This window comes from Artibeus jamaicensis, unplaced genomic scaffold (genome assembly GCF_021234435.1).
Source record: "Artibeus jamaicensis isolate MK-2021 breed Jamaican fruit bat unplaced genomic scaffold, CSHL_Jam_final contig_332, whole genome shotgun sequence".
Lineage (NCBI taxonomy): Eukaryota > Metazoa > Chordata > Mammalia > Chiroptera > Phyllostomidae > Artibeus > Artibeus jamaicensis.
The window spans coordinates 30,577,569-30,599,684 of record NW_026521788.1 but is presented as its reverse complement, the minus strand read 5'-3'; the positions used below and the strand labels follow the sequence as shown (position 1 = coordinate 30,599,684).

The 22,116-nt window shown below is 48.1% G+C and overlaps 1 protein-coding gene and 1 non-coding gene across 2 annotated transcripts in view; one reads left to right on the top strand and one right to left on the bottom strand.

Moving 5' to 3' along the window:
- Window positions 1-395: 395 nt before the first annotated feature.
- On the bottom strand, window positions 396-499 carry LOC119056941 (U6 spliceosomal RNA). Its single transcript, XR_005083976.1, has one exon. It is a non-coding gene; the product is annotated as a U6 spliceosomal RNA (small nuclear RNA).
- A 15,314-nt stretch (window positions 500-15,813) lies between these two features.
- The window catches only part of ZCCHC24 (zinc finger CCHC-type containing 24), a 58,247-nt gene continuing 51,944 nt past the window's right edge, over window positions 15,814-22,116 (top strand). Inside the window, exon 1 of the mRNA XM_037155539.2 lies at window positions 15,814-16,335. Within this exon, the coding sequence (XP_037011434.2) occupies window positions 16,090-16,335 (246 nt within the window). The 5' untranslated portion in view covers window positions 15,814-16,089. The remainder of the gene's footprint in view (window positions 16,336-22,116) is intronic.

The window sequence follows — 22,116 nt, the reverse complement described above, 5'->3', positions numbered from 1 at the left end:
CTTCCTGAGCCATTTTTGGTCTGTTCCGGCCCGTTAAGTATGAGGAGCAGAGCCTTAGGTGTTCACCAGGGCAGGGTCGCTCAGGTCACTGGGTTGTGACGTGGTCAGGCTGAAGAATTTGTTGTTATCAGACTTCCAAAAAGTTCAATTTTCTGTGTTCTGGCTGTGTTTTCTGTTGCTAATATTTTGTTGTCTCTAAACTTGGCTGTGTGAGAAAGCACAGAGTCTCCACCTATGCCTCTGTCTTGGCGGAAGTCCTGTTTTTACCTTTTTTTTAAATTGTTGTTCAAGTACAGTTGTCTTCATTTTCCTCACCACCACCATTTCCTCCAATCCCAACCATCCCCACTTCTCACCCTTGATCCTATCCCCCTTTGGTTTTGTCCATGTGTCCTAAAAATATGGAATGCTTCAAGAATTTGCATGTCATCCTTGCCTAGGGACCTTGCTAATCTCTGTATCAGGCCAATTTTAGTATATGTGCTGCTGAAGTGAGCACACAGCCAGAGGTTTTGAGGCTTTCTTTTCTTGTGCTGGAACCCTGGGCATCTTAGCCTGTCTTGCTCCTGACTTGTTTCTCCCAGTTTATCCGCATGCTAATGTAGGACCACCAGCCTCCCCTGCCCGGTTCTCCAGCTACCACCTTGCCACGCATCCTCTCCACCCTGGCTGCCCATCTCTGCCCCTCTTACCAGTCTGGATGAATGTTTCTTCTTTAACTCCTTGGTTGTTGGACTTTCATACAGTTTGATTTTCTGGCAGTTCTAGTTGTTTTTTTTGTGTGTTAAAATGGACTGTTGTCCTTCTTTTGGTTGTGTGAGGAGGCAAAGTATATCTACCTACATCTCCATTCTTGACCAGAAGTCTCATTTCTTAATTCCTAGTTTATTTTTTAGAAGATTTTTTATTTATTTATTTATTTTTAGAGAGAGGGAAAGAGACAGAGAAAGAATGGGAGAGATACATCAATGTGTGGCTGCCTTTCATACATCCCCCTTCTGGGGATCTGACCGGCAACCCAGGCATGTACCCTGACTGGGAATCAAACCAGCGACCCTTTGCTTTGCCTTCTGGTGCTTAATCCACTGAGCCACACCAGCCAGGGCCTTAATTCCTATTTTCTTCCTGTACTTACTCCATGGGAGATCTCATCATATTCCCATGGATTTCAGTACCATCTCTATGTTGATTATTCTCAGCCCTATTTCAGACCTCTATCTTTAATTTTATCTCAACATGCCTACTTGACATCACCATTAGAATGTCTAACAGACATCTCAAATGAACCATATCCAACACTGAGCTCCTAATCTTTCCCATAAACCTGCTCTCCTGCAGTCTGTCCTTTCTATTTGTTCATGGCAGCTCTGTTTTTTTCTAGTTGCTTAGGTAAAAAACGCTTGGTATTCTCTCTCACACTCCACCATAAATCTGTCAGAAAGTCTGCCAGCTCTACTTTCAGAATATATCCTGAGTCCAACCACTTCCCACCACCCTGCCAGCCAACAAGCTGGTCCCAGCCACCATCGTCTCTTGCCTGGATTACCAGTGGTTTCCGACTACTGTCCCTGCTTCTGCCCCAGCCTGCTTCTAAGTGTAATTTGGGTCATATCACTCCACTCTTAACCCTCATGGCACACCCAGTGTTAGCCGCTCTCCTTACAATGACTCACAAGGCTCTATGTGGGACCCTGTTTCCTCTCCAAACCTTATCAACTTCTACTTTCCCCCTTGCTGTCCTGGGTCCTACTCCATGCCTTGAATATGGCCAGCCTAGTCCAACTTCAAAGTCTTTGAACTTGTTTCCTTTCCCTAGAATGCTGCTCCTCCTAATATCTCCAAGGTTTTACCCCCTCATTTCATTCAAGTTTTTACTTATCACTTTCTCAGAGAGGGCTGCCTTAACTACCCCATCTAAAACATCAACTGCCGGCTTTTCTTATTCTCCTTTATTTTTTTCTTCACAGCATTTATACGTCATAACATGTTACTTATTTACTTACTTGTTGTGATGGTTAGTTTTGGGTGTCAATCTGACTGGGTGTCCAGATACTTGTAAAATAATAGTCTGGGCATGTCTGTGAGGGGTTGATTTTTGCATGAAAATAACATTTAAGTCAGTGGCCTGAGTAAAGCAGATTGCCCTTCCTATGTGGATAGACCTCATCCAGTCTGTTGAAGGCCTGAATAGAATAAAAGTCTATGTGAGTAATAATTCTCTCTCTGCTGGGACATTGGTCTTCTCCTGCCTTCGGACTCAGACTTAGACTAGAGTGTGTGTGTGTGTGTGTGTGTGTGTGTGTGTGTGTAGAGAGAGAGAGAGAGAGAGACAGTGTGTGTGTGTGTGTGTGTGTGTGTGTGTGTATGTGTGTGTGTGGAGAGAGACAGAGAGAGATCTCCTATCGATTCTGTTTCTCTGGAGAACCTAGACTAATTCAGTTATCTATTGTCTAAATTCCTTCACTAAAATGTAAGTTTACTGAGAGCAAAGGTTTTTTGTAGTTTTTTGGACTATTTTATCTCTAGTACCTAAAACAGGGCCTGCACAAAGGAGGTATTCAGTAAAGTTCTGGTGAATTAACAGCTCCTCTCTGGTCTCTGCTTGTTAGGTCCTCCCTTCCAGGATACTCTCCACATTGTAGCTAAGGTGTCCTGTCGGAAGCACATATTCTATCATGCCATCTCTTTGACCAAGAATCTAGTGGCCTCAGACTGTGTGATTGTATGAGGTTGTTCAGCAACCCTTGACCTTCCAAGCCAATCTAGAGAAAGCTGATGATAGATGAATCTACACCAGAAATTTTCTGGGCAGGTGAGATGCCTGGCCAATGGGGCCAATGAAATGCTGACAAGAATAATAGACAAGATATACCAAAACAGGTGAAGTACATGAGGAAAGAAAAAAAGACAAGAGTAAGAGAAGGTGGGTGATGAAGTTGGAAGGAGAGGAATTATGGTCAAAAAGAGATGTTTGCATTTTCAGTGCTGAGGAGGGTGATTCTGAGTGGCACAGCCAGCATGTGGCCACGGGAAATGTGAGGACTAGAGTACAGTGGAAGGGGTAATCTTTGAAAATGAAGCCATCAAGGAACTGAGAGGGCAGGTAGTGACAAACCATTGTATTATTTCTGGTCCCCTCTGGGAAAAGAAAACATCATTAATTTACAATTGACACAGGAATAACTGGCATGAACCTGGACTGTCCTGAGTAAACTGAGACAGGTGGTCATCCTTAGCCACTCAGGCTGATAGCAGGCAGGCCTCAGGGTGGAAAAACAGACAGTGCCCTGGTATGATGTCACCAGGGACTGAATGGGCATTTACAAAGTTGAGCATGGAGTGAGGAAAGGTGTCATGGCCAAGAAGCTCACCAAGTGAGAAAAGCCTGGGTGGGGATTGTTAAGCTAGACAACGAGATTTGTTCAACCTCATGCACAAATCATAGCTTTTTAAACTTTTCCAAACTTTTTTTCAGCCTCATAACTTTCCTGAGAGTTAGCTATTGTGCTTCCTGTTTTCAGAAAGTGAAACCAAGGTAGAGTGTGATTTAAGTGACTGATCCAAGGCGAGTCAAGGAAGCCCCTCAAGTAGGGTTGCCACATAAGAGACTGGGCACCAAATTAAATCTGAACTTCAGATAAATGGCAAATGGTATAGTATAAGTATGTCCCAAATATTGCATGAGAAATCATTATTTACCTGAAATTCAAATTTATCTAGGCAACCTTGTTTTTGTTTGTTTGTTTGTTTGTTTTGTTTTTGCTAAATCTGGCAACCCAAAAGGAAGGGTAGTAGGCCAGAGTGGCAGTGTGATTTAGAGAATCTTGTTAGTGGCCCAGGAGGCTGGAAGAACAGGGCCAGATCTGAATATGCCTGAGAGAAGAATGTCAGAGGCGGCCGGTTAACATGGGTAGAGTACTCTAAACTGGCAGAGTCACCCCGTGGACTTGAAGGCCACTGCATGAATATGAATGGCTTTCTGCATACTCACTCATATCGGATAGAGCCTTGGAGCCCACAAACAGTGCTCACATCTGTTATTTTAATTGGATCCTCCAGCTTTGGAAGTAAGCACCACACAGATACCCCTGCCTAGAGCACTGACCAGGACATTGAGGTTCAGAGAGGTTTTGCTGAGGTTCTAGAGCTGGACTCACAAAGGAGGGGGTCTTGGGAGAGGGCACCAGCTCATACAGGAACCACAGAAAACCCTGAAAAGGCCCTGGGGAGTGTGGTGACGCTAAAGGGGCAGGTAGAGGGCAGGGAAAGGGCTCAGCCTGAGAGCCAGCAGGGAGAGGCAGGAGCAGGCAGGGAGAGGACGAATGACCAAAGCTCAGGACCCACTGGTAAATCATTAGCCTTCACAGAACACAGAAGCTGTGGGCTGTTATTATAAACAAATGAAATGAATAAAATACAGAAAAAAGAAAATACAATAAAGCAAAATAAACGAGCAAAACTAAAAAGAATAAAGGCATCAAGCCCTCTGATAAAGGTTCAGGCAACTTGAACTCTCTCAGGGCCTGAGGTAGGCACAAAGCCTTTGGGTACAGACTAGGAAGCCCAGGGGCAGCAAGGGACAGTGGCGTCAGGCAGCTGAAGCTCTCAGTGACCTTCTGGCATCTCTCGTCTCTCTGGGCCTCACTTTCCTCTGCCATAAAGCCCAGTGCTGAGCTAAATAGCAATTCACAGCCTGGGTTCTTCAGAGGAGCTTGAAAGACCTTCAAGCTTGTTTCTAATTGTCAGACGACTGTTGCCGCAGGTGCGGGGCTCAGTTCGAAACAAAGCTTGTTTCAGGGGAGTGGGGAAAGACAAGCAATAAATAAGTAAATCAATATATAAACAAGCAGGAAAGCAATGTTTGAGTTGAAGCCCGAACTCAATGATCTGTGCAGCCAGGCAAACACTGGGGCTGAGTAGTCCCAGCCGTGGAGACGGCCAATACAAAGATCTGCAGGGGCAACTAAGCTGAGAGTGTTAGAAGAACAGAAATAAGGCCAGTGACTAGGGAGAAAGCGGGCGAAGTGAGAGGGAGGGGCAGGTTCTGCAGCACCATGCCCAAGCTAAGGACTCTGGGCTTTTTCTGAGTGTGGTGGAAGCTCTTTGAAGGGTTCGAACAGCAGTGCAATAGCAGCTGATAGATGTTTTTAAAAGTAGCTTAAGAAGTGCATGTTTATCTCTGGCCAGATTGGCTCTGTTGGTTCTGTAAACCAAAAGTTCACTGGTCCTATTCCTGGTCAGGGCACATTCCTGGGTTACAGGTTTGGTCCCTAGTTGAGGCATATGTGAGAGGCAACTGACTGATGTTTCTCTCTCACATTGCTGTTTCTCTCCCTCTCTTCCCCGGTCTCAAAAATCAACAAGATGTCCTTGTTGAGGACACTGTGCTAAGCCGGGCTCAGAAAACAAATACGACATGCTACCACTTATACAAGAAATCCAACGGAGTTAAACTCTGAGAAGCAGAGAGTGGAACAATGATTGCCAGAGCTGGGAGGACAGGGAAATGGGGGAGGTATTAGTTGAAGGGCACAAATTTTCAGGTATACAAAGTGACTAAAGATCTACTGTACATCAAAGTCCTTATAAGTAGCAATATTGTATTGTACACTTAAAAATACATTAAGAAAGTAGATCTTAGGTTAAGTGTTCTTCTCTTTCTCCCTCTCTCCCCCCTTCTCTCCCTCTCTCTCTCTTTCTCCTTCCCTCCCTCCCTGCCACCATACACACACACAAGAAAAAAAGAATAAAATGTTATATCATGACCAGGGACACCAGTGATGTATACAATGTATTTTTTTAAATAAATGGAACAAAAGTATCACAAAATAATAGATATTTTGTGTGATGTATTCTGATAGTCTTAATTCTTCTGTTTCAATAAAATAAAAACCAAGCCACAATCTACTCATTGATTGTCACTTACATGTTGCACTGCTTTTAGAATATTACCCTGGCTCTTGGCCGTAAAATGCATTGTGGGAGAGTTCAGTGGGTTAAGAGAAGCAGTAGGAAAAGCAGTGAGGAGGGGGTCATACAGATCCAGGCTCAAGAAGACAGAGGACTGGACTGGGCTGTTGGAGATGAGGATGGAAGCAGGTGGGCAGACGTGGACTACATATCTTAGAATCACCAAGGATGGGACTGAATAGTGAGTTAGATGCAAAGGGGAGGAGTGGGAGGAATTAATAATGACTTCGTTTTTGGCTTGGGTTTTGCAGGAACAGCAGTACTGATTACTGACATGGGTTACCCTGGGAAAGGAGCAGATTGCAGGTAACCAAGAGTTCTGTTTGGGGTATGTCAATCTCAGTGCAACTTTATTCCTCTTAATTCTGTTCTAGACTTAGAGTCAGTTCCAGAGAAAGTGAAACAGCAAATAGTATAGTATAAGTATGTCCCAACACAATTTTTCTACACAATAGGTAGAAAGCAACACCACAGTGAAATGTTAAGGCAAAATGAAAAACTTAGTTATATCTACTCAAGGCTTACTCTGTGCTACTCAATGTTAAGACCATAACACGTATCCATTCAATTCTCAAGATAATGTTATGAAATAGGTGCTATCATTATCTCCATTTTACAGAAGAGACACGAAGAAGTTACTTGATTTTTGTCACACAGCAAATACATGCCAGAGCTGAGATATAAACTAGTCCGCCTGATTGCAAAATATAGCTCTGTCAAGGAAAGAGGTACTCAATCTCTGGAGAAGAAATCTTGACTCAGAAGGATGACCGCATTATATTACGGAGTTCAAAAACAAAAGCGTGATTCATATCACAAATAGTGCATGCAATTTTTGATCTGCTTTTGTGGTAAAAATTACGTATGTATATATGTACAGATAAAAGCCCAGAATGATGCCTATAAAAAAGCCAACACTAGTTATCACTAACTGATGGGATTATAGGTGGTTTAAGTTTTTGACAATGATAATATACAGCCATTCAAAATAATTTCTTTTAAAAATAGGGAAAAATTGAGAGTGTTCTGTGCATCTAGTGTATGTGATACAGACAACAGATGTGGACAGATGTGGTGCGTGTTGTGTGGAGTCCCCAGAAGACCTGGACTCTCACCTCAGTACTACCTGTGATTCACTGCGCGGCCTTGGGCAGATCTCAAGCCCCCTGGGCCACAGATTCCTCAGAGGAGAATCTTAAGAAAAGTGCCTAGGAGTAGCGGCGTCCTAGTTAATGTCTAGTACCCAGCTCAAAGAAAAAAAGTTCTTGATCATGGCATTAGCTGATTTCCATGATACAAATGCTCTCACGAGTTTCACATTTGTACTTGTGACAAGCACAGATTGGGAAGGATGCAGGCAGCCCACTGTTATCTAGCTGCTTTTCTGCCATGAACGTAGAGTCGTACCTCAACCACTTCAAGGGCATGGATAACAGCAAAACATAATCCAATTACTGGGATGTGATGAACTAATTTTTAATAATGACTGTGTTTAACAATTGGCAGACAAAAATTCACAAAAGTTTAGTAATCAGCTCTCATGAATCCAACATACCATTGTCCAGGTGTCTTTTGGGCTCAGACAGGCTGAAGGTCCAAGATTAGAAGGAGCTGTGAGCCCATTGAGGGCAGTAAACGTGGGAACTGAGCCCTGCTCCTTGGCCCCACAAGGCATCTTGGCCTGAATCACAGTCTCCGGAAGGAGAGAAAGGAAGGGGCACAGGAGAAAAGGTCTCCAAGCAGGAAGACAAGCAGCAGGAAAGGCTAGAAGCATCAATGTAATCACGGGAGCTGTTTTTCTCTGTCTTATCAGTGGCAGAGGCCAGGGAAAACAATACCCTGGCTTTATCACTCCATGAGCCAAGAGGAAAACCCTCCAAGTGTGGGTCTGTGATGAGCTGTCCAGACTGGGTGGGACTGGAGTCCTTTCCCAAGCCTGAGCTCTCACGTTCTGCCTGCCTCTGCTTTCCATCTTCCATCATGTTGATTATATGGCTCTGAGGCTCAGCTTCCCCTTCTCTGAATTGGCCTAATGTGCCAGGTCCTGGAGACGCTGGAGGGAGTAGCTGCCTGTCCTTCACTGTGAAGACCGTAGCAGAAGCAAGGCCAGTCTTCTGGTTCTTTGGCTTCAGGCGTCCTACATGGATATCTTCTACTCTCCATGTCATCTTCACTTCAGAAGCTGTGTAGGTGCTGAGCATATCACTTCCCTTTAGCAGATTGGAGACAGGTCCAGGGAGGTCAAGGCACCTGCCATATTGTTAACAGGAGTACCTGCGCACACATTTGGCAAAATAAAAAAGTCAAATCAAGTGTGGGGGACAGAGTGGACCCACAGCACCTCTTGTGCTAGAAATCATTTAGGTGTATCTTGTAAAGGTGAACAATTACATATCCTATGATGCAGCAAATGCATATACTCAAGAGATACTCTTGCAAATGCATGTCAGGAAGAGCCTGAGCTACAGTGTTGCAGAATCATCAAGGGGAGAATGGTTGAATGAACTGCACTGCAGTCACACACTGGAAGAGACTATAACTATCTAAATGAATGAATTATAGTGGTATACCTTAATATTAAAATTTAGCAGTACTTCGCTGGCCAGGTGGCTCAATTGGTTGGAGCATTGTCTCATACACCAAAAGGCTGAAGATTTGATTGTTGGTCAGAGAACATACCTAGGCTGTGGGTTTGGTCCCTGGTCAGGGCACCTGCAGGAGGCAGTTGATCAATGTTTTGCTTTCACATCAATGTTTCTCTCTTTCTCTCTGCCTCCTCTTTCCTCTCTTAAAAAAATCAGTATGCCCTGGCCAGTGCGGCTCAGTTGGTTGGAGCACCATCCTGTAACTGAAGGGTTTGCAGATTCAATTCCTGGTCAGGGTGTGTATGAGAAACAATTAATCAATACTTATCTCTCACACTCATGTTTCTCTCTCTCCCTTCCTCTCTCTCTAAAAGGAATGAAGGAATGTCCTTGGGTGAGGTTAAAATAATAACAATAATAAAATCAATACACATATCTATCCTCAGATAATGACTAAAATTTATCAGTACTATATTAAGTGGAAAAAGTGAGTTACAATGACATCAAATATCATGATAATTTTTTAATAAAGTTAAACAACAAATCAAAGATATATACTATATTTTGCCATGTATAATGTGCACCCACATTTTTGGCCCAAACTTTCAGAAAAAATATCTTTCATCTTAATTTTTTAATTCAATTATTTACTTATTTACATTCAGATACTTGTTTTTTGTATTATAAAAGAATTTTAGCATTTATTTTTTAACATATTATGGTATAAGAAATTTTATGTAATAAATAATTACAAAACATAAGAACAGATACAAGGTATTGCAGGTACTATCCATGTATAATGTACAGCCTTACTTCTCCCTAAAAAATTTGGGCAAAAAAGTGCTCATTATATATAGCAAAGTATGGTACTTTTAGAAAACATGTATGCAAAACAAAACTACACAAATAAGAAAGCAAGAGAATGACTCACGTGGTGATTATCTCTGATTGGGGGAGCCTGGGGAATTGGTTAAGGGCAGACTTCGTAGGTAGATATGCCATTGCCAAGGTCTGAGTTTTTATGTTGGCTGGTTTGTTCACAGAAACTTACATATTAATAAACAAACAATTAAGTTAATAAAAATATTACCAAGCAGGGATTATGGCTAATGTCCTTCTGTGAGTGTGGGCTGAGGGAGAGGGAGAAGGTTGGCACTGGAAATCAGAAGACTCGGCAGCTGCCACCAAGTAGTGTCCAAAGGAACAATTCAAAATCATAGAACCAGAAGCCATGTAATTTTCCTCTTCTGTGCATCAGCTTTCATTCAGTAAAATGAGTTTTTTAGACCAGATCATCTTTGGGCACCTCTATTTTCTGAGCTAGAGCAGGCTCTGCTGCTGTAACAAATAAGCCCCAACCTCAGTGGCTGACAACCAGAGGGTTTGTTTCTAGCTTACCCAGCAGTCTGAGAGGTCCTCCTGGTAGCCCTCCCGCAATTCTGACTTAGGGTTCTGGCCTCTACCATCTTGAAGTCTTTCACTCCCTACCTTCCACTGGGAGATTGAAAATGTGGAGAACCCACAACTACTCTTGCTGTCTCACTAGAGACACAGTGTTTCTGCCACCATCTCTGGCCAAAAAATGAGTCCCGTGGGCCCAGCCTGCTGCAAGGGAGGCTGGGAAACAGAGCAAACAGTAGCTCTCATTGCCACAGCCCTCTGCATGTCTATAATCCTCGGAGTCCCTGAGATCAGATTGAACAATTTTATGTGTCTGAGAATGCAAACCACAGTGGCTTTCTAGTTTAACTCATGAATTAAGTAAACAGAGGGCCTGCTCTGATTCAGCATTGGGCCAGGCATAGAAGCTCAGTCTAGTGGTGGGGCTTGGAGAGAAGAGGGTGAGAAGGGATGACTGACCATTTTATAAATATAATACCATATGAACACCCTGTAGTTGAGAATAAAAGATAGACTAATGGGTGTGTGTGAGAGCGGATGTCCAAGTTGTGATGACAAAAGACTTCTTTGAGAAAAGAATTTTTTATGCTAGGTCTTAAAGAGTGAGAGCAGACTGCCAGGAAAACGAAAAAAGAAGACTCTTCCTGTCAGAGAACACTCTGTGCAAGAGCATGGAGGCAAGGAAGGCCTTGCTTGAGAGGGGTTCGAAGGTAGGGCACCATTAGAAGGTAGGGCACCAAGATGGTATTGGGGTTGAAGGGTAGGTTGCACTTGCAGTTGGTATAGAGAGGTGGACTGGAGTCAGAGAACAAAAGGGCTTGAACATCATGTTCAGTAGATGTTTGAACTTTATCCAATGAGCAGCCATAAAAAGATTCTAAGTAGGCAAGAAAGACGAAAGAGGAACTTGAAGGGCAGTTTCAGCTCCTTCCAAAGTCTCTGTTAGCCAACTTACCTTCCATTCTTTGATGTGTGTAAGACTTCTTCCAATGTAAAGAGCTCTGCACACTTAAATTTAGGGTGAGTATCTTATCCTCATCTTCCAAACAGATGTCCCATAAGCCTAAATATATACATACTTCGAAGCCACTCTTCCTTGTCAGCCGCAAGAGGACATGTTTACTTTTGACCACTGGTCCTGAGTGTCTAGGCATCTTTGCGGCCCTAAAGTTCTGGGGTCCTTCTGCAAGCTGAGACTATTGATAAAATGTATGTATTTTCCTTTTTAATGAAAGTGGGTATAAAATCAGGAGGAGAGGAGAAAAGTCATTGCTGCCTGTAGCTTCTGTGTGAGGAAGGGACCATCTCCACACCACCACTTTTCTGAGGGCTGTTTCTTGGGTGATGGGGGTCAAGGTAGGGCTGCTAGGCCTATTCCTATGACTCCGAGGAACTAGAGGTCCAAAGGCTTCTGCCCAGTTGCCCCGAGCCATGCATAAAAGGCTGGGAGGAGAACCCTAGGCTTCCGACATCCAGGTTGGCACCCCTCATGACCACCTCTGTGAGGAGTCTAGTCTTGAAACCAAGCAAACACTCTCCAAGAGCCTTCCAGAGGCCAGGGCCTTCTGAGCACCCAGTGCCTTCCTGTGTCCTGGCATTCAGGCAACAGTGCGAAATTCTTATATGTGAGGAAACTGTAGAGCAAAGGATATTCAAGTTGCCAATGTCACACAGCTAGGGAGGAGACAGTCTCCAAAAGCCCAGTGCTTTACACAACTCAGAACCAATATGGAGTGGCTGGCTGAGTTTAAGATTCATAGGTCTCTCCAACTTTTGTAGTTCTCTTATGGTCAAGAGTCTAGGGGTGGGGCTAGAATAGTCAGGCTGCCCCTAAGGTTTTATTACCATAGCCCTGCACAAAGATATTTGGGGCTAGTGGTGCTGAAAGGAAGCCAGCATCCACCAAGTTGTATGCCTGGCAACAAGAGGGCCTTATCCACGGGTGGAGGAGGTATCTTTTGTTTGTGTGTGCATGCACATGAATGGGCATTCCAAAGTGATTTCTACACAGCATCTGAGCCCACTGGCACTGAGGGCATCCTCTTTTCTAATCTGTACGAAATCACCATATAGGTTGGAAAGTGTCCTGGGAAGGCGGATATAAGTCAGAGATAGTAAATTGTTTTCATCTTCTGGGTCAACTCCACCCTTAGTGATGACACAGATGGCTGTGTTGAGAAGGAATCTGAACTTATCTCTGGGAAGGGGCTCTGTGCATAGTGATTTCTGGCCTGGGTAGGGGATGGGCAGAGGCGCTTGCAGGGAGAGTATTTGCCATTTTGCTATCACTGCTGTAAACTGACACCTTCTGTGTCAACACACAGCCCAAAGGAACCCAATGCCCAGTCCTGGCCCAGAGGAGAGGGGAACCTTAGCTTTTGCTGTTTATTTCTGAGGCATGAAGTGTGGACAAATTCCAGAGGGCTAGGGATTCATTTGTACAATAGATCACTATGAGACATGTTTTAGAAAAATAAGCACCACCAATTTGCATAGGATTGTGAAGTCCCCTCTTCTTCTGCTCATCTCTGCCTGCTTTTCAAGCCCAAATTCAAAGCTGGTTCTCCCACGAAGACCCATTTGCTCTTCTTTCTAAGCTTTTTCCTGCTTCTCTGAGCTCAAAGCTCTTAAAACCAACAAATAGCTATCAGACCTGTTGCCTGGGCAACTTTAGGGGCAAACACTTCTCTACATACACTCTCCTCCTCCCCACCACCACTCCAGATAAATTGAATATTACTCTTACTAAGATCATTAATGCTATGTATCCCTGTCACATGATTGCTTATTCACAGCTAGCAAAGCACCTTCTTGTTCACGCCCTCATCTGACCCCATCAGCCACTAATTGAGAAAACTGAGGTTTACAGAGAGGGCAAAGACTTCCCTGAGGCCACTCAGCCACACTTCTTTTCTCCAAATTCTGTCTTCCCTCCGTTGTCCCATTCTGAAGACCACAGGGTAGACAGAGTCACCACAAAGGGAAGGGGGCAGGAACCCAAGTCTCACCTTGGACTTTCCTCTACCAGCAGTTCTGAGGACAGTGCCACCACATCAGGAGACTGCCAAACCAGGACCAATGAAGGGAAAGTTAGGATGTGGAGTGGATTAGGAGCAGGTGGCTTAGCCACCAGGCTTTCTGTGCGAGCGTGGGTGAGCCTCTTTCCTTCTCTGGCCATGGTGCCTCCTCCTCTATAAAGCAAAGGCTCTGGCTACAACCTCTGACATTTTAAATGCCAGGCTTAATGTGTATGTGATGGGGAATTGGGAGGTACAGAGTTTAGCTATGGCCCAGTCTTCTGGGCCTAGTACCGTGGCCTCTGACACCCATCAGGTCACCCTTGTATTTTACCCCACCCCCATCCTACAGGAGGTGCTGTCTCAGGGAATCCTGAGAGGTCAGCTGAGAAGTTGACCTCAGGTCAGTCAGCTGCTCTCTAGTCAAACTGCCTGTCAGTTGCTCAAATTTATTGATCACCCACTGGTTACAGAGCCCACGTGTTAAGCAGGTGTGCTGTGGGCAAGGGGAGGGAGAAAAATAAAATACGAAAGCAGCATTCAGTCTTCAAAGGGGAGCATAATCTGGCCATCCTTCCATCCCGCTATTTAACCATTGACTTAGCAAACAGCTTTGTATCATCTACTACCTATGTATGCACCAGGTCCTGTGTAAGGTGTGGGGGTGGCGGGGGTTGTGAAAGGGATAAAGGCCATCAGTGTGTTCACCAGGTATGATAAGCACCCTTGCAGCATCAGATCACTCTGAAGGACAAGGAATCCAAACCACGTGTCTCTAGCAGGTGTCAGACTCAACCGTCTTAGGCTGAGAACCATGACAGAAGGGTTTTGTGTGGCTAGCAATATAGTTCACATGCTTCACTGCTCGTTTATTGCTTTATACCTGGTGGTAATGGCCTGACCCCTAAAGCGATTTGAATTTGCAAGTCACACTAAAACCACCTCCAAACCAACAGGACTACCCTTGTGCGGGAGAAGAGTGGGAGGCAGAGACAGAGAGCACTAGCTGGAGGTGGGTGTTTTAGGGTCTTCTCTGGGCTCCCCAACTACCTGCCTGTGCAATTTGAGGATGTCCCCTCTCTGAACAGAAGTTTTTTTAATAAACTCCAGGGAAAGTCTGGGTCAGTGGTTCCAAATTCTCTCCACCACCATGCCCCACTCTGGGACCTCAAAGATAGTAGCAGAGTTCCAGAGGATGACCCCAAATATTTTCAAGAGTGAAATGGTTATCACATGTATTCTTAATGGTGTGTGCGTGTACCTTTTCTTTAAACAAATAGGTTAACACTATTTTAAAATATAAAGGTTCTGTATAGAAGTTTCTCTGATAAATAAAATATTAAGATATGATTGGTATATGAGCTATGGTTTGTATCAATAATTGCAAATCATTTGATAGACAAAATCTTTAAAAACATGACCAAATGAGACTGAACAAAATTGAAGGGGCTCTTGGTTAGTGACATGGTGGAAAAGAGCTTCATTGGTCTTCACTGAAGTCCTTTCAGGTCCAAGTACCCACAGATGTGGATGGATGTAGATCATGGGAGAAATCTTCGTGGAGGTGGGTGACAGAGAGCTGACTTTTATGGGGTATCTTCTGATTACCAAGCTCAAATTGGTAAATTCACAAATATCCCCAGAGATTGGACCGTGACTGTCCCCATTTTACAGGTTCACTCTCAGAGCTTAGGCGCCAGGCCCAGGTTAGTTAGCAGGAAGGTGGCAGAGCTGGCATTTATACGTTGGTGGAATGGCACCAGAACCAGGTTCGAGGTGGGAGAAGTGACTCAAGTCCCCTCCAGGAGCCTTGACGCTAGGTTCCTGGTGCTGGTGCAGTGCAGGCAGCGGGTGACCACCTCAGACCGAGAGGGAGTGAGTCAGGTGGGGGCGGGGGCTCACTCCAGGCATACTTGGACTAGCTGGGTTGTCCTGGGAGGCGTGGGGGTGGGGGTGGCAGTCGTCTTCCAAGCTCACTCGGACCCATCTGGGGTCTTGGCGACTCGCAGGACCCCGCAGATCTGGGGGAAAGAAAGGGACGAGAAGTGAGGCTGGCCCAGAGCAGAAACGGGAGAGGGAGAGGGGGTGGGGAGAAGGCGAGGGAAGGAGGCGGGGAGTCCTTCCTGGGGCAGGAACCCGGGCCCCCCTTGGCAGAGTCGGCACGCAAAGCGATTCTGCAGATGGAAGGAATTAAGTGGGAGGGGGAGGGTCCTACAGTGATAGGGAGAGAAAGAGGGGAGAAGTGTGTGTGTGTGTGTGTGTGTGTGTGTGTGTGTGTGTGTGCGCGCGCGCGCCCGGATCTGGGAGGGGTGGGGGAGACAGAGACGATTCAGACGAAACGGAAACGGAACGAAGAGACACAGAGAGAGACACAGAGAAAGACCCGCGGAGAGACGAGGGACACGGGATATAACAATCTGAGAGAGAAGGCAGAGTGTGAGACAGGTTGGGAAAATATAAAAAGAAAACCGAGTGAAAGTGAAGTTATTGGAGAGGATTCTGGAAGGAACGAGAGACAGAAGAGAGCCAAGAGTAGCACAAGACGAGCTTGATCGATACGCTGCTGTACTGAGTTCCCGCACACTCCGGAGTAAGACTCGGGGCTCCGGGGGGGGGAGGGGTGGGGCCTGGAAGGGGGCCGCCCAGGGGCGGCCCTACACTGAGCTACTTATTTAAATAAACGCTATTCCCCGTTCACCCCGCCCCACTACTTTATATTCAAGAAAACGACCAATGGGGGTTGAGGACGGTGCTAGAAGGGGACGGCCTCTGTGGGCCCCATCCCGAGAGCAGTCGCCGAAGGGGTCAGCATTGAGGCAGATAGCGGATCGCCGCGCGGGGCGGGACGGACGGGCAGAGCGAAGTGGGAGGGCCCAAAAGTTTCCTGCCCAACTTTCGCTGCCTCCTTCCTCCGCCCGCGCGCGCTGCAGCCGCAGTCCGGGGAGGCGGCGGCAGCGGCGGCGGCTGCGGGCAGCGCGCAGGGCGCAGGGCGCAGGCGATCGCCGTCGGGGCGCGGGCGGCAAGCAGTGGGCGCAGGCTCCCCGGTGCCCGCCCCTCCGCTGGAGGTGGGGGGCGCAAGCGGGCTGCCGGGGAGGGGCCGGCACCGCAGCCGCAAAATGAGCCTGCTGTCGGCCATCGACACGAGCGCCGCCTCGGTTTACCAGCCAGCCCAGCTGCTCAACTGGGTCTACCTGTCGCTGCAGGACACGCACCAGGCGAGCGCCTTCGATGCTTTCCGGCCCGAGCCTCCCCCTGGCGCTGCGCCTCCAGAGCTGGCCTTCGGCAAGGGCCGCCCGGAGCAGCTGGGCTCGCCCCTGCACTCCAGCTATCTCAACAGCTTCTTCCAGCTGCAGCGCGGAGAGGTGGGTGCCCCTGCGCGCCCCCGCCCTCCGTCGACGGCATGGGGCCTTTTCCTATCTGGCTCGCTCTTCCTGGCCTGGCTGGCTCGGTATTGCCCGGCCCCGCTTGGCTTGGCTTTGCTCAGCTCTGCCAAGCTCGCTGCCCGAAGTCCCCGGGGCGCCGGGAGCGCGTCACCTCCCGGCTGAGCCCAGCCGGGAGCAGCTCAGGCGCGGGCGGGGCTCTCCCACCCCCTCTCCTAGCCCGGGGCACCCAGCTCAAAGGGGTCAGGGGCGGGCCAGCTGGTTGGGGGGCTCCGGATTCTCTCCAGACAGCCAGGGCGCGGCCAGGGCGGGGAGCCCCTTCCAAGCGTCCTTCCCACACCCAGCCCCATCCCCCTCTTGGCCACCGCTAGCTGGGACCGACGGAGAAGATTCTACTCCGATCTCTTCTGGAGGGGCCTAAAATCTGTTCTCCTTCGACTTCGGTGGTTTCCGACCCGAAGTGCACTCTGGAGAGCAGTGACTCCCCCAGAGGGCTTTTCCTGCTGTTCGCACACTGGGACCCCCAGATACATCCTCCAGCTGCTCGGCCTCCCGCAGCCACATAGGAAGTGGTTTTTGAGGGCTTGACCCCACAGACTGCGCTGTCCCCCGCCCTCCCAGCCTGGAAGGAAATGAAAGGGAAATCCTTCTGAGCTCTTGGGAGGGGGGCTAGTAGGGGGGAAGATTCCAGCTGCCCAATGCCTTCTCTAGAAACCTGGGCCCGCTGCTTACAAAGTCTGCTGTTGGGTGGATTCAGTTACATAGTGGAAGAGGGCATCTTCTTCCCCAGCTAGATAAACACACAGACTGCCAGGAACTCACAGCCCCTTTTGAGGGTCTTCAGAGTCTTCCAGTATACCACTCCTCTCTCTCTTCAGCTGGACTCCTCCTCCCACTCCCACTTACTCCTGCTTCATTTGTGAACTGCAGACACCCTTCCGTGGCCTTCATTCACTCCCCTTCTGGCAGCTCTCTCTGTAAAAGTTCAGGGGGAAGGGGTGAGGGAGAGGACACATGTGAGGGTCATTTTCCTTCTAGACTTGAGCACACCAGCTAGTTTTAGGAGAGTCCGAGGCCTGAACGTTTGGGGGAGAAGGCCTGTGTAGGCACCAGTGAGCTGGGTGAGACAGAGGGTCGCCCTTTCTGGCCCCATCATGTGTTTAACTCTGCCATTGTTGACTAGGGGAGACATGGACATATAAAATGCTCAGGCTAGAGGTGTGTCAACACCAGGTGAGCTGAGAGAAGGATCGGTTGACCCATGTTGGGCTGGTTGGGCACAGTTGAAGGAGAGGAGCACGGAGAGGCAGCCTTTGGTGCCAGGAGAATTTGTATGCCAGAGCTCTTTGTAGACTGTAAAGCACTCTCCACACGAGGAATTGTTTTTGGCTGGGAATCTTTCTTTCTTGTAAGGGAATTTGCTGCTTCTTCAGGGAACTGGCTTTAGGGATCAGTGACTTTGGAGGACAGTTCGTGAGGCGTTTTTTCAGTGAGTGGGTCTTTTTAGTTGTCTTACCAAAAATTTGTTGAGCTTTGTGTGGGCCTCTAGGGATTCATTCATGGACTCGTAGGGCCCAGATTAGAAGACAGGCAGGATGATACTGTGTAAATGACTGGGTGATTTCATGGAGGTCCTGTGGAAGCCATAAGGGAGGAGGGTGAGTGGCCTACAGGTTAAGCGGGGGCCCTAATCACCCCTACTAGCCTTCCTCTGCTCCCATCCTATGGTGGCCTGTTACCCAAAGGTGGGTCTCTGCTGAGAGGGCCTGGGAGTTTTGGCTCTCAGGCGTCCCTTGGGAGGAGGATGGTGTGCCTCATCTTGGAAATTTCTGGCATCCAGAATCCTAGCAGGGTCTGCGTCCTGTCACTTCACTGCTGCTTACCTCAGTTTCCCCATAAAGAGGCACATTCCTTTGCTGGGGTAGGTGTAGAAGGAGCTAGCCAAGGTTGTCTGGAGCAGTGTAAAAAAGTCTTTCATGGCCTAACTTTGGGGAACACCCATCTCTGGGCCTCAGTTCACCTATCTGTTAAATGTAGTCTCAGTGGTGTGCATGGGATCAGAGGGCTGTACAAACAGGAGAGGATGTGCCTACACACAGGCTGTGTTAGGGAGGTAACAACGGCTTCTCCTGTGCTCCTAGGCCAGTGGCTTCCTTGGAGGGGCTGGAGGACTGTGCTTGCTGACTTCCAGAAGGCTCTCTTGGCTTCAAGCTCACTCTCACCTACCAGCCACTTCACCTCCTAAACCGTCTTGGAGCCGTAGCTGTGCTCCTGGGGACAGACTTCTCCTGCATCTAGGACTTAGTCAGTGATCTAATGTGGATCCAAAATAGCCACTGGCTGAGAAGGCAAGAAAAATACCCTACAACTGAATGCTACCAAAGGGCCAGTTGGAAAGGAAGCAGGTTGTGTGTGGACAGGAGAGGACTCTATGAAGGCACGCAGGGACCCAGGAGCGTTGCCATTCTGTGCGAGGCCTGGCAGTCCCAGTGGCAGTGCCTGCGAATGTGACTTGCATGCTGACTGCTGACCACAGCCTGTCTGCGCCAGTCCCTGTGCCAAGAGCCCACCCCCTCCTGCACCACCCCCAGGCTGCTCCCACCACAATAGCAAAACACCATGAATGCAGCTGGGATTTGGGCGGGGGGTGGGGATGTTGAGAACATGGGGGCACAGAAGTCCATTGTGCCCCTGGAACCTCAGCTCTGGAAGCTGAAGATAAGCCAAGGGTTCTGAGTGGAACACTGGCCCTGGAAGCAGAGAGAAATATGGCAGAGTTCATGTGCAAGTGTAGGAGCAAGCATTAGGAGGTGACTTGGATGCTTGGAGGTGCCCCTCAGCTTCTCAGCTTGTGGTGAGGGTACCAGTCCAAAGCAGGCATAGGCACTTTGTGCAATTTTTAAAAAAGGTATCTAGGTCTAGAAACTGGGCCCTGTGAACCCTCTTTCGACCCATGGTTTGTGACAACTATATGTCTTTGGAGGGAGACTCCTGAGGCCCTTGGCTTAGCACTATCTCCAGGTACTCAAGGAAGGCAGCTCTTGGAGCGGGAGGTGGGAGGCATGGGGTCTTCCCTGCCAAGTTTTGTTGGGGATTTAAATTCATAGCTGTGTATGTACAATGGGACCCCACTTCCAGAAAAATAGAATTATGACCTTGTAGAGCATTAGCTCTTGTGCCCCTCAGAGTCATGCCCAGAGACCCTCCTGGGGAGTCCCTGTACCTTCTTAAGGGGAGAGAGGTGGCCATGCCACCCCAGGTCAGATTAGGGAAGCCCCTTTTTTTTCCTCTTCCTCCAGGGACAGGTGTGGCTTGCAGATGTGGCCATATGGTCAAATAATTCTTTATGGGGATTGTGGGGAAAGGCTTTGGGGTCAAATGCATCTGGAAAGTCTAGCATATTGTCCCTCCTTCAGAGACACACAATGCCCTCTAGCACTGTAAAGGGTCTGAAAAGTCCTGCAGTGCAAAACCTATGAACCTTCCTTCAACCCAACATTTTCCATACCTATTTGACTGGAGCGCATTTTTGGCACAGAACACCTAGCAGTGTTCTTTGAAACATCTCCAGACCCAGGGAACACTCCATCGAGGCAGACGACTGCCTTGTTGGATAGTTCCAACCCTCAGGAGGCTCCTCCTGGAGCTGTGAACCCAGGGGCCCTCCCCGGCTCCTGGCACCATCTTCTGCAGCATTGAAGGACCCCCTTCTCCACTCCTTTACCAGTCTGACCTGCCTGTGGGAGATTTGAGAAAAGTGGCAAGGGTGTCACAAGGCTTAACAGGTGGGGCTTCAGCAATTCTGCATGGACAGGACTCTTAGAACCCTAGGAGGAGCGAACATGGGGTCCTATTTTAAAAGGGCCCCAAGTCTTGACAATTCTTCTGAAGGTTTTGATGTGTCCTCTGTGCCTTCCACAGGGACAGGTGAACGAAGGAGTTACATCACCAGTGTGGATGTGTAGAACAAAGCCACATGCCTGTATGAGGATGGGAGTTTGCCTCGCTGGGGCTAAGAGTGGGTTTTAGGAGCTGAATTTGTTCTCACCAGCCTTTGTAGTCTATATGGAGTGGGGTGGGGTACAGACCCAGGTCCTGGGAGGAATGACCGCTCTGGCCCAGATCGGAGTTTGAGAGGATGCCTGGCTCCCTTCGGCCACCCCCAGGAAGCTGAGCTGTGACTCAAAACAGGAGGACTGTCATTCGAGGGCCTCTTGGCTGAGGTGGCCTGATCCACCCTACATCGAATGAAATTAACTGGGTGGGCCTAGCCTGAGAGTTGAGACCGCACCTCAGAGAACTTATGAGTCAGGTGGTAGTGAGGAAAGCAAGCAGCATTAGTAATTACTAATTAGCAGCGACAGAGAGCCAGGCTCTGTCAGCACCAGGAGGAGGGCCCTGTGGAGAAAGATGCTCTTGAGTAGCAGTCACTTACTTTCCAGTGGTGCTTTAATCTTGGCCTCTCTTTCTTCATAGCCTCTACCTTCAGAAGAGAGAGCAGAGATCTGGCTGGTCAGCCAGCAAGTCAGTGGCAGAGCCAGATCTAGAACTCTACTGTAGTCCAATTGCAATAGTCTCGGCGGCTCGTCCTTCTGGTCTCCAGGGTAGCTCTCACCTGGATCATTCTTGTGGGTGCCAGTGCAGGGCAGGCCGCAACTAGGAGCATTCTGTCAAGCCTCAGTGCCTCTGACTTTGTCTTCTTGATCCCAGACCTTTTGAGGAGCGGTAGCACTGGTCATGGGTTCTGGGTTCCCTGCTGTGCCCCTGCTCCAGCCACTACTCAGACACTCAGCATGGGGCTCCATGGGATGTGAGTCCAAGGGTAGCCTCGCTTGGGAGATGGACACTGAGCACTTCCTAACTTTTTGTCTCATATTATAGCCTGTGTGTAGCATCCGCATTGTCTGGATGGGGAAACTAAGGCTCTTCAAGAGGAGGATGAAACAGTCAGGAAATCAGTGGTAGACCAGGGCTTCAGCCTAGCTCTCAGGATGTTTGAACTGTCCTCTGTGTGTGTGTGTGTGTGTGTGTGTGTGTGTGTGTGTGTGTGTTTGCAGTCCTCGCATCTGACCACTAGTCAGTGCCCAGGATGCACTAGGTGTTCAGTTAATGTTTACTAGGTGGATGGATGGGAGGATGACTCGAATTGAACCTTCTCCTCTTTTCCTCCCCCAGACTTGCAATTATGTGAATACCCTCCTCAGTCTCTTAACCCCTCGTTTTATCTCACAGAAGGAATGTTTGATGGGATCTTGGTTCATTGGAAAGAGGATTTGGGAGTTGATGAAACCTTGTCCCTAGAGGAGTCCCAGCAGAAACTTAGGTGTGCTGACGGTTCGTGACCTTCTTTGAGAATCTGAAGATGCCTAAAGCTTCTCTCCTTTCCACAACGCACCCAGCACAGCATACATGCACATGCAGGTGCACATGGTTGTGCACGATTTCAAGGGGATCATGGTGCCCACATGTCAGCAGTGGAGTCCTGATCAAGGTCTTCTACTGAAGCTGCAAGCCTCAGCAGTAGCCCAGACTGCCAGTATTAGAGTCCCAACTAGTCCTCAGATTTTGATTCATGCCTTCTGCTTTCATTCAACGAATGCATTCTAGGAGAAACATCCTGATCCTCAGTGCCTATGCTGTAGCTGGGCAGAGGGCTTCATTGCTGTGAACCGTGAGCACCTGTCATGTGATTGGTGACTCGGGTAGGAGCAGGAGGATGTGAGTGGGGAGGGGGTTGTCTCCTCTGTGTCCTCTATGCCTTGC